The sequence below is a fragment of the Trifolium pratense genome, linkage group LG5 (assembly GCF_020283565.1).
Source record: "Trifolium pratense cultivar HEN17-A07 linkage group LG5, ARS_RC_1.1, whole genome shotgun sequence".
In the NCBI taxonomy this organism is placed as follows: domain Eukaryota; kingdom Viridiplantae; phylum Streptophyta; class Magnoliopsida; order Fabales; family Fabaceae; genus Trifolium; species Trifolium pratense.
Genome location: NC_060063.1, coordinates 42,985,934 through 43,002,806, shown reverse-complemented (window position 1 = coordinate 43,002,806; position 16,873 = coordinate 42,985,934). Strand labels below are relative to the sequence as shown.

The 16,873-nt window shown below is 32.8% G+C and overlaps 1 protein-coding gene across 2 annotated transcripts; it reads left to right on the top strand.

Moving 5' to 3' along the window:
* The first annotated feature begins 4,372 nt into the window (after positions 1 to 4,372).
* Positions 4,373 to 14,447, top strand: LOC123884077. Of its 2 annotated transcripts, XM_045933080.1 has the most exons (14): positions 4,406 to 4,981; positions 9,752 to 9,904; positions 9,996 to 10,208; positions 10,306 to 10,395; positions 10,731 to 10,847; positions 11,180 to 11,449; positions 11,788 to 11,947; positions 12,068 to 12,145; positions 12,311 to 12,411; positions 12,507 to 12,677; positions 13,236 to 13,310; positions 13,511 to 13,624; positions 13,899 to 14,235; positions 14,341 to 14,447. In XM_045933080.1, exons 1-13 carry the CDS (start codon positions 4,613 to 4,615, stop codon positions 14,229 to 14,231), a joined length of 2,244 nt encoding a protein of 747 aa, XP_045789036.1. In that variant the 5' UTR covers positions 4,406 to 4,612; the 3' UTR covers positions 14,232 to 14,235; positions 14,341 to 14,447. The 2 variants fall into 2 exon arrangements, with proteins under 2 accessions (XP_045789035.1, XP_045789036.1); XM_045933079.1 differs by having other exon boundaries at positions 4,373 to 4,981; positions 13,899 to 14,447.
* The last annotated feature ends 2,426 nt before the right edge of the window (positions 14,448 to 16,873 follow it).

Sequence of the window (16,873 nt, the reverse complement as noted above, 5' to 3'; positions counted from 1 at the left end):
AGATATTAATGTAAAATTCTCGTTTTTGTCCAAATAAAAAATGTATTCGCCGCTAACTTACATCTTCGTAATTTTAGGTAATATGTATTATTAAATATTTCTTTTTTAAAAAAATTCCATTTTTTTTAACAAAAATAATCATAATTTTATTCCAATATATACTTTCTTTGAGAGGAATAAATATTCAATCAAACTTCTTTTAAGTAAATAAAAACAGGTAGGTCATGATTCTATACTATATTTGCCCAATCACAATTTATAGCTGCCCGAGTAAGTTGGGTGTTTGAACAGGACTACCATCAATAACCATAAAGACAATGCTTATGAAAGGAAAAAAAAAAGTTTTCTTATCTTATTTTAAAACAAATGAAACACCAATCTACTTAATTGAGTTAGAATTAGTGGGGGTGTTTGTTTTACACACAGCCAAACCTTGCTCTATTTGTTCGATCACAATTAAAGCTGCATGAGGAAAGTTAGGTGTATTTCTATTTTCTAATTCCGGGTGCTTCATCACCTCCTTAGCTTAAATTAAGTTAAAGAAACAACCGAAATAATTTTGCACAAATTCAGTTGTGTTTAATGTTGCACAAAAAGCATACTTTAGACAATTAAAAGGGTCATATATTAACTAGTATTCTCGGACACTAATTAATAATTGTAGAGCGCTGCCGTACGTGGTGACATTAATGTTGGGTCACGAGGGATAGCCGGAGGTCACGAGGGGCAGTCGGAGGATCATCCACATTGGGTTCAAGAACAACTCTACAAGTGAGTTGGACACCACACTTTAACCCAAAACCTTAAGGTGTTATAGGTTTATGAGTCATCTCATTTATAAAATGTTCAAACTTCATTTTTTCTAAGCAATGTGCGACTTAAGTCACACTTGTCACCACAATCTCCCCCTCAAGTGTGAGTCCTACAACAATTCATGCTCCCCCTTGAGCGAAATCTTCTTTAGCTACACTACACTTGCACCGCCGTTGTGGTAGCTCAACGGGATACGCCGTCTGACCACCTTTGTCAGAAAGAATTTCGATACAAGGAGCTGGTCGAACCCTTTGTCGAACCATCGGCTCTAATACCACTGTTGGGTCACGAGGGGGCAGTCAGGGATCATCCACATTGGATTCAAAAGCAACTCTACAAGTGAGTTGGACACCACATTTTAACCCAAAACCTTAATGTTGGGTTTCAAGTGTGAGTGGTTAAGTCCCACATCGACTATGTATGGGAAGAATGTTGGATTTATAAGAGAAGTGACCTATTAACCTAATGTCTTAAGGTTTTGGGTGGAGATGTAGCGTCTCCCTCTCTTATGGTCCTGGAGCATTGCTTCATTGTTTCTCTCAAACTCTCCCGGAATCCCTAACAATTAGAGTGTTAATTTAGTAAAAAAAAAAACTTAGATATATTAATATAGTTGAGATGTCTTGATTTATTATGTGATGTATTTGGACTCTATTTTTTACTAAAAGTGCTAACTAAATACTTCCTCCGTCCCAAAATATAAGACCTCATTGACTATTACTCGTATGTCAAGACATAATTTTGATTACGAATATCTTTAATTGTGTATAAGTAAAAATTATAAAAATTTGATATTTTGAAAATACTCTTCGAAACAAATCAAATAAGATCTTATATGATAACATTTACATTTATATACTTTTAAAAAAATACAGTCAAAACAAGACATATAAATATTACATTTAGTCAAAGTGATTCTTATAAAATGGGACGGAGGTAGTAGTAAAAGCTTAGACTCTTAACTTCAAATTACTAAAGTCACTTTTATTTTTCTCCATATAATTTACCACCCAAATTAAAATACTTAAATCAAATAAAATAGTGCATTCAATCTTAGAAAAAAAAACATAAGTGTATTCAATCATTGTTAGTATTAAATAAACAAAAAAGTAGGAGTAATAAAAAATTAAGCAAATTCGAAATGGGTTATCCTTAGCTTATCTTTGAACAAAAGCTTAGTACATGAATATGAATATGATTATGTTATGCTTATGCCTGCTCTAATGGGGTTAGTAGGGCCGTTCTCTCAAATCTCAATTAAAGTTTTTTTTTTGGTAGAAGGAGGAAAAGAAAAGGGAAAACAGACAACAAATAAATTATCTAGAAAATAAAGTCCTGCAAGTATCAGTTAGTAGGAGGAGACTTATTCCATTAGGTGGAATAGCTATAGGAGAATAAACTTCGGGGTTTCGTGCTACAAGTTTGACTAAAAATCTCAATTAATTTAGTGTACGCTTATGTATTTGTTCTGAGAAAAATTATTTTTGATTAAATTGATTCTAATTCTAATTAAAATTGAACGGGAGGTATGTGATTTTGTTTTTAGACAGCAAAAGTAAAGAGATATAAAAAGAAGAGAGGAAAAATATATAAATTAAATATAAGAGGTACTCTAATCACCCCGGTAAAATATATGAATTCAGTATATCCAATACTCGACCCAAAATTCGAATAAAAAGAAATGAAACCCCACAAACAAAAAGCCAATAAAAAATAATGGTTGAGGTCGCCTCTATCAATGCCAAGCTATATAATCTAGAGGATAAACATGTCATTTATAGTACATACGCGGTGCAGTGACTTTCTTAGTCAAAAGCTATTTTCACGAAGTATTTCATTCGTCCCAAATTATAAGGGAAAATAAAAAAAAAAAATCACACTTATTAAGAAAAAGTAAAACATGATAATTTGAAATATGTTTTTGTGGATTTTCCTTGGAGTAAGTTGCATACGAAAATGTAAATACAATTTTTATTGGTTGTTGTTTATTGATAAAAAAAAGGAAGAAAGAGAAAATTAAATTTGCATTTAATTTTATGAGAGTAAAAAAAAACATTCTTGAAAATGGTTTTTTCCCTTATAATTTGGGATAAAAAATATGGTTTTTTCCCTTATAATTTGGGACGGAGGGGTATATTTAATCATATCCAATACATCCCTTATTTTGGGATTTGGATCATCTCCTTCACTCTCATCTCTATCTCTCTCAATCCTCTCTATCTCTCTCTTAATCTCACTCTCTCTCATTATTATTTTAAAAGATTTTATTGAAGAGAGATAAATTGAAATTAAGAGAGAGATAGAGAGGATTGAGAGAGATGAAGATGAGAGTGAATGAGATGATCCAATCACCTTATTTTGCGGGTTTTCTAAAATTTATATGAACCATACCATGTACTTGTTCATGGTAGAACTTGCCTATGTTATAGGGGCTTTTGGATCTTAGCCATTTATTTACTTTTATATTCTCTCATCTTAAGTGTTTTTTTTTCCTCTTTATGATTTATCAACCGTTAGATTAAGAAAATAAGAGATATCATGAGAAAAAAATAAATAAAAAATCTAAATGTCATGTTTTAGATATTTACCTGTTTCATATAAGTTAATATTTTAAAATACCGTTATAAAAAATACCAATACAATAATAATTGTCATTTTCTCTACTAAATATTTTATCTAATTTTAGACCCACTATAAATGAGTGAAGATCTATGTAGAATTTGCTAATTTCCACAACTAGTGTATTAATTGAAGCAATTTATCTCAATATGCACTTCTGATATCGCGAAAACAAAGACTCATAAAAGTCACACCATAACTAACGTCAAATGCAACACCAACATCACATTTTAATCATTTTACTCCTTGTTTCTCCCATCAAACTGACCTAGAATCCTCAATAGGAACAACACTGTGATGCTTCAGTTGGTGGACGGTAAACCATTCGTTTCAGACGTCAATCACCACTAGACCAACTAATAATTAATTAATGATAATTAGTTTGATTGATTAGGATAAAAAAACTCACCTTATATCTTCAACACAAGTTAGATAAATCACACCAATAAATAACAGTAATTAAAATTTGTGTACTTATAACATAAAAAAAAGGTGTAATTCAATAGTAGTAATAAATACTCCCTCAGTCCCATTTTATAAAATTTTATTTGACTAAATACACTATTTATATATCTTGTTTTGACCGTATTTTTCTAAAAATATATAAATGTAAATATTATCATATAAGATCTTGTTTGATTTGTTTTAACGAGTATTTTCAAGATATCAAATTTCTATAATTTTTACTAATACACAATTAAAGATATTTATAATAAAATTATGTATTGGTGTGCGTGCAGTGATAAATTAATCCTTATATTTTGGGACGGAGAGAGTAAATAGTACTTTTGTCGAAAAATAAATAAATAAATAGTACAAAAAAAAGTGTAATTCATTCAATAGTAGTAATAAATAAATAGTACTTTTGTCAAAAAAAAATAAAAATAAATAGTACTATTAATAAGAAAATATTAAAATGAATTTCCCTTTAATATATCCTATCCAATCAGATTCTGACAGAATTAATTAATACGAAAAAACGACTACGAAAAATTGAAGTTACTTCTTCCTCTTCTCGCTCTTTCTTCTTCCCTCTTCTCTCACCTTTCTTCTTCCATTTATCTTCTTCAAAACCCGAATGCCACTTCTCAAAACCTCAACAAACAAAAACCAAACTCTTCTTCCTCTCTAATCTCTCACAAATTTCATTTCATTTAATTTCATCTCCGGTGAAACACCGATGGCCGAACAATTTTCCAGCTCCGTCCAATTCGGCCTCAACCTCTCTAAAAGAATTCATCACACTCCGATGCCGTTACCGGAGATGACGAGGTCGTCGGAGGAATTTTTACCGACGGCGCCGATGTGTTATGCGGTGATACCTGATCCGCAAGTAGTAGATAATCCGGATATTAGAAGCTATCAACCGTATGTGTACGGACTGTGTGATCCTCCGGCGTTGATACCGCTTCAGCTTCAAGGAATTGAAATGGAAGTTGAGTGTTGTTTGGATACGGCGTTTGTGACGGTTACAGGACGGTGGCGCGTGCACTGTGTTACCGGAAGTAGTTTGTGTGATTGTCAAGTTGCTATTCCAATCGGAGAACAGGTACATAAAGTTTCCTTTAAAAAAATACATATATATATTTTGAAGAACTTTTTATTTTTTATTTTGTTGCAAATGCCAAATTTTAAACTTATAATTTATAGATTATAAGTTATAGGTTATAAGTTATTTTGAAAAAGACTTGTTTAGTTAATATTTTATCCTCGTTTATATCTATTTTTACTGGCATATAACTTATTTTGATAAATTAATTGTATTAGCTTATTATATTTCTTTCAATTATATCTCGTCGTTTAACTTATACTTTTTTAGAAAAATATGAATTAAACTTATATTTATATTTAGTTCAATGGTTAATTTTAGTATTTATAGTTAGCTCAAGTTAAGTGAGATCAATGGAAGAGTTTGACATCTTTCGACAAATATTTTTCAATGCACACCAGCTAAAAATTGAACGTAAGAGTAAATGATTGAGTCTTAAAAATGAGAGATTGATCTAATTCAACCCTACAAAACTGACATAAGGTAAGGATTGACCTCACTTATAAACACACATTCAGGCTATTTTACAATCGATGTGAGACTTCTTAACACATCTTCTCACGCCCAGCACTATTGGGCTTGATGCGTGGATATAAACGGTGTGTGACTCAATAGCGGAAACCTGATAACAGGTGCCCCAAATGATCTTGATTTTTATAAATGAGAGTTTAGCCTAATTCAACTCTACAAAATCGACTTGTAACGTAACAATTGCCTTCATTTATAAACACAAATTCATTTAGACCATCTCACAATCGATATAAAACTTCTTAACAAGAGGTTGAAATATCTATCATTGTCACACTACTTTTTTTTTTTTTTCCTTACGGGCAGTCTCACTCGGATTTGGATTTACTACTGTTGGATATCCCACAGTTTCACAAAGTTTCTTAAATCTAGACCATCAAAGTAATCCAATGAACCAGATACAACAACAACACTGTTCATCTTCATCTATTCTCTTTCGTTTCTCCGACTCACCCTCTCTCCGCCGGCCAACCTCACTCGCCGACCACCCTCTCTCCGTCGTTCCTCGTGTCTCTCTCACTCTCTAGACCAGTCACCACCTCCATCACCGTCAGCCATCACCGTCGTCCTCCTCCATCACCGGCCACCACCACCATCGTCTTCCTCTATTGCCGACGGGTACAGATCTGAGATCAAGCTGCAACTCTTGCAAATCTGGTAACAATATAGTGTTTGTTTCTCAAACTCAATCTTCATTCATTCATTCTGATTCTTCACCAACAACACCATGCAAATCTAAATTGAAACAAACTTCCAACCTTAATCACTGTCTGTCTATCATCTTACTTAAAAAAAATTAAATATTAATCAAATATTTTTTTATGTCATTTTATACTTATGAGCTAGTGCAATCGTTAATTTTACCAAATACTACAAATTTAATCAACTACTTATTTGTTATAAGCTCGTCCTCTATTTTTTACCAAACAGATAATTGAAGGTTCATAGTATTTTATTCAAGCTTTGATATATTTTATTTAAAAGCATTCGATCTTTCATATATTTTGTTCTTTTTTGTCGTTTGTTCTGATTTTTCTTGCCAAAAATGGATTCTATTTTATCTTTTTAAAATAACTTTTGGAGAAACTACAAAAAAGAAACTTGGCTTGATTATTAATCAAAAAAATAAAACAGTTGGCGTGATTCGCGTGTGTCTCGTGTCAATAAAACTTTAGGTCTTACATACTAGTAGTTGGAATAAAACTTTTTTAGGCTTAATTGGTCTTTTGGTCCCTTAAAAATATTTATTTTAGGTTTTACAATGATCCTTTAAAGAAAAAAAGTCATGATTGGTCTCTTAAAGACACGTTTGTTTCTCAATTGGTCATTTCCGTCAATTTTTTTACAAAAAACATTAGTTTTAGTAGACTGTATTGTGGATGTCATTAAGTATAAGTGGTCCACTAAAAACCTTATTAATTTTTAAAATTTTAACCATTGGAATTTTTTGTTATATTTGGAGTTAAAATTTAACAGAAAGGACCAATATGACAAAAATATATGTCTTTAAGGGACCAATTCGGGCCTTTTTTTCTTTAAAGGACCAATCCGGACTTTTTTCTTTAAGGGACCATTGTAAAACCTAAAATGTCTTTAAGGGACCAATAGACTAATTAAGTCAATTTTTTTATTAGTTGGAATAAATTATTATTATTATTTTTTAAAGTCTTTAGGTGTAGTATAGCAATGAAGGGTTTCAATAATATGTATGAGATATGGGATTCTCAATTCAATTTTGAGTTTCATCGTAAATAAAAATAACTTTTTTATTTTTAATTTTGTTTACATTATCAATCATTATTTTATTTATGTTCATTTATTCACCTATAAAATTGAAAAAAAAAATTAATCCCAAAAAAAAAATGAATTTTTTTCATTTTCTTGAGATTTTCTTGAGCTTAACTCTGTTGTCTGTTGGTAGGGACATATCATTATATATGCAAGTGCTACTGTGCTAGGATTTAAATATCAAACAACCCACTTATTCATCTTAAATGATAAAATTTCCGGTCACTAAACTACTTAGACAAAAAGAAAAAATTGAAAGAAAATTTTGCTTTTCACATTTTAAACAATAAATGAAAATTGAAAAAAAATTATAAATAAATTATTTAATTTTTCATTCAATCTGTTTTTTTTTTCCTGTCATTTTCTTCTGGCATTCGAACCTGATATTGAAAACTGTTTGTGTTTGTTTTTCTTCTTTCGGGATGGGTAAATTTGACTATATAAAAGAAATGTGATGATTGAAAAGTTGAATAAATTATAATTTGGCTTTTTGTGATGGAAAGTAACACATCAGTCGAAAGCTTGAATAATTTGTCGGGGAAGTGTCATTTTCAGGATGATAAAATATTACTAGTAATTTAGTATGATGTGTTCTGCTTTTTGGGTCAAATTATTTGTTCCGTTATTGGTGTACAATATTATTTTTTTTACTTAAGTGGTGTACAATATTATTATTGTGTTCCTTTTTTTTATATAAATATTACTGTATTTATTTTTTTACTATGAATAAGTGTGAATATTAAGATTCAAACTTCAATTTTTATAAATTACACGTAATATTCCTACTAATTATGATATACTCATGAATTAGTAAAAAAATAAATAAATTACAATATATTTACGGAGACAATATTATATGTTTTTTATAAGCGAATAAAGTAATACTACATATTTATGTAAAAAAAATAAGTTAGACAGTTAATTTAATTGTATGGTAAGATGTTCTTTTTGTTTTTTCTATTTTTTTTCCTTCTTGATTTAAAAAATATTTCTAATAAATAAATATCTTCATCATCTTCTTTGTACAGGAATTGTAAATTAAAAGGATGTTTAAATGATTTCTTACCTTTAATTTTTATTGATGCATTTGTGAGATAATTATGATGAATGATGATATCAAAGTGCTATAATTCTGTTTGCATCCAAACAAGAAAAATAGTTGTTATCATTCTGTTTCCCAAATGCATGATAGAAAGTTATCATCATACTCATAATATAAAAGTAAACACCACCCAAGGAGAATAAAATAAGGAAAATGCTAAACAATGCCCCTGGGGCACTCTTTAAGGAACCAAATATAGTAATATCATATTGAAGTTTGTGCAGTCAACGTCTCAAAAGTCTAAAAAGTGTTATTTTCAATTTTAAAATTTCCTTTTTGAGTTTCCTTAACCAGTGCCCCGGGGGCCCCGGGGGCACCGGTTAGCATGACCCATAAAATAAAACCAATAAATGTTTTTGTAAATATCATTCCTTACAAAAATATAAGGGACCACAACAACTAGGTTGGGAACATTATGTTAAAAACTTGTTAGTGATCACATACAAACACACATGCTTTTGCATATGATATATTTTTTTAGTTGAAAAATTTAAGACAAGAAATCTTAGTAGGTGTAATACAAAGTAAATAGGGATCATGATTGCCTGCAGTTGAACTTCCATGCAATTCAAAGCGGTAATGAATATCAGCCGTTGATTTGAGATCCGACGGTTTAGATTGTACAATCAAATCATATTATAAGTGAGGGCTATCCTCAACTTACAAGCCGGTTTTGTAGGGTTGAGTTAGGTCCAACACCCATTTCTAGGATGGTATCAGAGTCTCCTCCACGATCCGTTGGGCCACGTGTTATCAAGTTTCCACAATCGGGTCACCCATCGTTTATATCCACGCACCAAACTCAATAGAGCTGAGCGTTAGGAGGTGTGTTAAGAATTCTCACATTAGCTGCGAGATGGTCTGAATATGTGTTTATAAGTGAGGGCAAATCCTCACCTTACAAACCGGTTTCGTAGGGTTGAGATAAACCCAACACCCATTTCTAAGAGATCTCAACTGTCGATTTAAATTGTACGGCTGAGAGCTCAGCAGGAAATCTAATTTTCCACAACATAATACATAGGTCATTTATTTTCAGGTCCATCATAGATAATGAAATATTTTAACAAAAACATTCAAGGTGATGAATAAAAGGAGGAATTCTTTTGATGTAATTTGTGCTAGAAAACAACTAGTCAAGTATTCAAACATAAAAGAAAAATTTATGGTACAGTTACAGCTTATAAGAAATACAATTTTTTTTTTATAAAGAAATGCCATGTTTTGTTTCTTTGTTTTGTGGTTTTATTATCTCATGATGAAATTGTATACCAATTTTTCTTTCAAATGTTGCAGACTTGAATTTTGTTTCATATGAGTAATTCTCAAGTTAAATATGATGTGGCTAACAGGGTTCACTTCTAGGTGTCGAGGTTGATGATTCTGGAAGATCCTATCACACTGAATTGGTTTCTCTGAAAGATGAAAAAGATAAGCAAAAAATGGCCAAATCTAAAGATGGATACTTTTTGAAAAGCCAAATATACATTGTTAAGATTCCACAGGTTATTATACTATTATTGTTATTAGATAAAATGTCACTTCATTATTTATAGTTATTAATATGTGCATATAAAACTTCATTCTGTCTTGCAGTTTAAGGGAGGCTCCATCTTTTCAGTTAAGATGAAATGGTCCCAGAAAATATTATTTCATGATGGTGAATTCCGTCTTACCGTCCCTTTCTGTTTTCCTTCATATGTCAACCCTGTTGGAAGAAAATTTTCCAAGAAAGAGAAGATATTTTTGAAATTGAATTCTGGTACTGCAAATGAAGTGTTATGCAAAGCTACTAGTCATCCACTTAAGGTAAAATCTATCGACTGTTGTGCGCTGTTACAAATTTACAATGTTCAGTTTGGCTTCTGTTAGACTTGAATTGAACACTAGCTTTCTTACTTTCCAGGGACTAATGAGCCAAGCTGGAAAATTAAGTTTATCATATGAAGCAGAAGTACCAGCTTGGTCAAGTACAGACTTCAGTTTCTCGTACACGGTAAGAACTAGAAGCGCAACATTTTATTAATTTGTTTGGAAAATGCTGTTAAAAAACAATCAGAACATGTAACGCACGACAATTAATTGTCTCATTTAAGCACCTACCTTGATATGATTTCTGTCAAAGACAGATATGTTAAAAAATTTACATGTAAGTGAGAGAGAATGTTTTCACTAATTATTGAGTGTTTCTTGCATGTTTTCATCGTAACAAAAAGCAATGCTCAATTAGTTTTAATGCTTTTCCATAAAAGAGGTATATATTCCAATTCTATATGATAGGCATTCAGAATGCTATATCAGAATTAGCTTAATTTGCTGATGCTTTTACAGGTTTCTTCAAGTGACATATTTGGCGGTGTTCTCTTACAATCCCCTTTCCTGCGTGATTTTGACGAAAGAGAGATATTCTGCCTGTATCTTTACCCTGGAAATTGCCAAGAGAGAAAGGTTTGTTGCAATATTATTATTATACTATGTCAATTTCTTTTCTTTTTCAAAAATATAAATAAGGTTTGATTGCTAAGACAGAAAACCTTGATAAGGTATTGCGTGTAGCATCAAATGGTTACCTAAGCAACCATGATTTTATCTAGAAGAATAATTGTGTGTGAAAATATAAAGATGCCTATAAATATGAAACTGATTAGAAACATATGGAATTAGCCAAACAAATTGTCTAGGAGCAAATTAGTGCAAAGGAGGATAGAAATATTATTGTCAACATTACATAGGTGCATGTTTGTTTCAAACTTATACTAAAGCATTCTGTCTATTGATAGGTTTTTAAAAGGGATGTGGTGTTCGTAGTAGATATAAGTGCAAGCATGAAGGGAATTCCTCTTGAAAACGCAAAGAATGCGCTACTAGCATCACTCTCTCAATTAAACCTGCAAGATACTTTTAACATTATAGCTTTCAATGGCGAGGCCTATTTATTCTCGCCATCGATGGTAACAGCTACAAATGAAGCAATTTTGAAGGCTTCCACGTGGGTTGACACTACTTTTATAGCAAATGGTGGTACTAACATCATGCATCCCTTAACTCAGGTAATTCTTATTTATTGACATTTTCAATATGATGTGCCTTCTTTCACTTACTTCATGGCTTGTTAGTTAAAGCTTCTCTTGTCACTTTGGTTTCTTCATTCAACTGCACAAATGTGAGTATTATTAGATCGAAAAAGAGGCGATAAAAATGCTAAGTCTACGATTTTTGTTATCTTAGATCTTTGATTTTATTAAGTTTCAAATTCTATGTTGTGTTTAATAAATTGTATCCTTTGCAGAACTGTTGGATGTCAAATTATATGTTGTGTTTAACAAATCTGTTACATATACATATTATCGTAGAAATATATTTGATACCCTATTTTGCTCTATCTTAGGCAATGACCTTACTTCGAAAATCAAGTGACTCGGTCCCTCTTATTTTTCTTGTTACTGATGGGGCCGTTGAGGATGAGAGAGAGATATGTGAATTTGTGAAAAGCTATGTAACAAGTGGGAAATTGGTTCGCACACCGCGCATATCCACGTTTGGCATAGGCAAGAGTTCCTGCTTCCTCTTCCCTTACTGGTCATCAGAAAATAGATTATCTGATATAATTAATAGTGTTTGTTGCAATACTTTTAGTAATTTTTCTGTTTTATTATTTGAAATTTCAGGTTTATATTGTAATCACTACTTCCTGCAAATGCTAGCACAAATCGGGCGGGGTCACCATGATGCCGTTTATGATTTAGGTCAGCATCTTTGCTTTTCCAGTTAACCTAACATTGCCACTTGAAGTTGGTGCAAATTGATGCTTAAACAAAAAAGATTATTGTTTTGTAATTTTCAATGAAGTCAAGATAAGTGCTAATCATATATTTTGTTAATGTATCTCTGTCTCTCTAAATCATATCCAGATACAATTGACATCCGAATGCAACGGCTATTTAGCACTGCTTCATCAGTTATAGTTGCTGATATCACCATCAAAAGTTTAGAAGGTCTTGATTCACAGGAGGTATATGCATATCCAATAATGTTTTGTCTTCAATTAAATATTACATTTACATGTTACATCTATTCGATGTTTTAACTATAGTACGATTAATGCAGCTGTTCCCAAGTCATATTCCTGACCTATCATTTGGAAGTCCATTGATCATATCAGGCAGATACAATGGAACTTTTCCTGAACTAGTTAAGGTTACTGGTACATTTGCAGATATGACCAGCTTCGTAGTGGACCTTAAAGTGAAAAGAGAAAAGGATATGCAACTCACTAATGTAATATCTCATCCCTTAAGCTTAATTATCAGCTGTTCCTCGTATCTTGTTGAGAATCTAACATTTATATTATCTTAGTGTGTATTTGATTGCGTGGCAGCGAAAATTGATTTTATAAAATTTATTTATTTTAGTCAAGATTGTGCTAAATCCAAGGTAAGTTATGTTTAGTTACATTTACATGAAAATGAGTTAACAGTATATTTGTGGCTAAAATCACATTTGAAGCAAAAGCTACAGATCACGTTTTCAAGTTAAACTACATTTGAGAGGGAAATTAATTCTATTTGAGACTACCCAAACATCTTAAAATCAATTTTATGTATCTAGAATTATTTCTTACTCTCACAAGATTAATCCAACACTTAGCAAATGTTGACTTGATATTTCAATGCAACTCATAAGCATGGCGCGGCTCCGGCTCCTACACGAGTATCACCATATTCCCATATTCAGGCTCTTGTCTATTTGTAGATCCTTTAAATATAGTGATTGCTGAATGCATACTCAACTATGCTCTGAAATGCATCTTGATATAAATTTTGATATTGACTCCAGGTCTTTTCAATGAGACATATCGACCTAGTCACTGCTCATGCTTGGTTATTAGAAAGTGAAGAGCTGGAGGAGAAGGTTTGTCTTTATTTTACTTTTATGTATGTTAGATTTCTTTGTTAAAAAGAAAAAGAAACTAAGAAAGGTTTAAATGGAAAATATGCGGAAACCAGTTTATATTCAAACATTGATTTCGAACAAACCAATTCTGATACTGTATGTGAGTTTTATTGCTCCACTACTTATTTATAAACAAATGCTAAATTGCTCTCTAATAGGTTTCTAAAATGAGCATTCAAAATAACGTCCCGTCAGAGTATACCTGCTTGGAGATGATTCTTGTCAAGAAAGACGATGTCAAGAAGGCATCGGACAACTTTCTGTTACAAAAGGTACACCTTTACCTTAGTGATTAGAAAAATAGTTGCAAATTTTATTAGCCCTCCATAAAATATTAGAGTAGTTCCATTCCATTACTTTTCTCTTTGTACCATATGTATGATCTATGTAACACAGACAATTTATATTAAATCTGTATCAAATGTACAGTTAGGTTCAATCACTTCTACTTTCTTAAATTAATATCTGCGTCTTTTTGTCAATGTCATGTCTAGTATCTGTATCCGTTTTTGATAGTGTATGATTACATACGTCCCTTAAAAACAGGCATACAGCCAACTTAGCTTCAAGGGAATAGAACATGACATCCCGAAGTTATTTCTTGGAGGATTGAGTCATGGATTTGGTGACTCGAAAGCAACTGCTGAGAACATTCCACCAGCAACAAAAGAAGAAAAACAAGGACTATTGGAGATGGCAGCTTCTACTTGTTGCGGTAAGGTAGCTGACACATTTTGTTGCATGTGTATGCTAAAGGCTTGCTCTTTTGTCAATGATGGATGCACCATAGTTTGTACTCAACTTTGTGCAGCATTGGCTTGTTTTGAGTTAATTAAATGTTGTATGGAGCTCTGTGACTGTGATTGTGATTGCTTGTAATGAAATCATATGTCAAGTTAGGTGATGATTATGGGGTGCCAACATAGTTGGGATGTCATAGTTATTATGTGATGCCTGTGCACGCTAATGTTTTATATAAAAAAAAAAAATTATATGTCCAGTTGAACATAAGATTATCTGTTTAGTATTAAAACTTTGCTAAACAGTGTATGTACTACGTAAGTTATTGCATAATAGTGTCTACAATTAATAACATGATAAGATAGCTTATCCTATCCTATCTGCTTTATCTGACCACCAAATGGTAATGGACAAAAGCATTTAATTTGTCCTCTAAAGTAGGAGGAGGTATAGTAAAATGTACATATTGAATAGAAACTGATTGCATGGTTTTTGGTCCTTGATTGATGGCCTTGTCTGATATTTTAAGGGTGTCTGTCTCACCCTCGTGCTTAATCATCTTTCTTTTTTTGTGTTCCTTCTCTTTACCTATGTACCAAAGAGAAAAACAGTTTTTTTTTTTACACCAAAGAGAAAAACAGTTTAAATTAATAGATGTTGAGAATTTATCTTTCTAAATGTCTTCCTCCACTCAAGATACAACTTGTAATGATTTAGGTAATAAATTTGTATTTGTATTTGGCTCTGGTCTATTGGAATATACATTTTAGGGAATGCATGTGACATGAGGATTTATTAAAATCTCTACCATTTTATTGCAAAGGAGAGAGAAAAAGAATTTAGGAAAATGTGAAGGTGAAGATTATGAAACATGGGAAAGAAAAAAAAAAAAAAAGAAGAACATTTTAATGGTGGTCGAGATTTAATTATGGGTTTGTATTCGTCATGATTGATAAGACTAGAGTGTGTATCAAAATATTCTCTCCTACAACGGCTTTTATTTTTCTTCTTCTCTCCTCAACTGCATACATTACTGCACTTCCACTTGACACCTATTGTTAGTGAAAAACGGTTGGTCTCGCCATGTCCATCACTCCATCTCTTAAATTCTCAATACTTTTTTTTTTGTTGCTCCATACACATACTGATAGAGGAGAAACTCTTCTATAGGCACGGATACAACACATCAACTATAGGCACAACAAATAAACATAGGACACGTATCAATTCAATTATAAAAAAAAACGAGAAAAAGAATAATGTGCCCCCTTCTCTCTCTTTCAATTGTTTCCGGCAAAGCGCTCTCCATATTCCGCCGCCATGGTTCTTTGGAGTTGCTACTACACAAAGCTCTTGCTCCGTGATCGATTGTCGTGTTGGTGTGCCGACGTTCCTATTTGTTCCTCTAAGAACATTAACAAGACTTGCAAAGTCGGTCGGATCTGGGATTGAACTTCACCAATATCCAAGCTTTCACCGACCCATTATTTCTGGGACTCGGTCTAGGAGGCACAACTATGAGTTTACGTTATGGTCTTTGTGGATTTACGGTGGTCTTTCTTGAAGATGGCAAAGATGGATGGAGAGAACAGAATTCATTGGAGAAGGGAGAAATTCTTTATTGAATTGAAAGTGTAAAAAGTGATTATTACAATGTGCAGTTACAGAGCTTTATATACAAGTGGTTCAGCTCTAACTGCCTATGACGTGGCATAACAAACTCTAACAACTTCTACTAAGGACTATACTACTATACATTCTCCCTAGAACTCTTATTGTGTTCACTATCATGTGATTCAAACACCTTTGCATCAGTGGCGTGTGGCTCAAGCAAGTTAGCATCACTTTGTTCCTCTAGAGTGTCACTCGTATTTTCCATACTTAATACCCTCCCACAAGCTGGAGTATGGTAGAGATTAAGCATGCCCAGCTTGGAAATGAAAGAGTTGAATGATTTTGGGGGAAGAGCTTTGGTGAAGAAATCCGCAAGTTGATACTTGGTAGATATAGGAAGGAGTTTGAACAGCCCTTGTTGAACTTTGTCACGAACGAAGTGGCAGTCAATCTCAAGATGCTTAGTCCGTTCGTGGAATACAGGATTTGCAGCAATGTGAATTGCACTTTGATTGTCGCAGTATAACACAGGTGCACGTACACAAGACACTCCCAAATCGTGAAGTAAGAACAAGAGCCACTGAAGTTCACAGGTTGCAAAGGACAAGGCACGATATTCTGCCTCAGAAGAGCTGCGTGAGACTGTGTTTTGTTTCTTGGCACGCCATGAAATAAGTGAACTGCCCAGGAAAAAACAATAACCTGAAGTGGATCGGCGTGTGTCTAGGCAATTCGCCCAATCTGCATCTGCAAATCCTAAGACTTGCAACGAAGAGCTACGAGGGAAGAATAAACCACGCCCAGGTGTGCCTTTCAAGTATCTAACCACTCTGCAAGCAGTGTCATAATGTGTAATGGTGGGAGTGGAAAGAAACTGACTCAATTGTTGCGTTGCAAAGGATATATCTGGCCGTGTAGTAGTAAGGTATAAAAGTTTTCCAATAAGCCTTCGATATCCACCAATGTCTTCATATGCTGCACTAGAGTCTTGATGAATTTTGGTGGAATGATCAAGTGGAGTTGGAGCAGGTTTGGACCCAATGAGACCAGTGTCCTTGAGGAGGTCAAGACAATATTTGCGTTGACAAATGGTAATACCTGTCTTGGAGTGTGCTACTTCAAGGCCTAGAAAGTATTTGAGCTTCCCTAAATCCTTAATTTTGAAT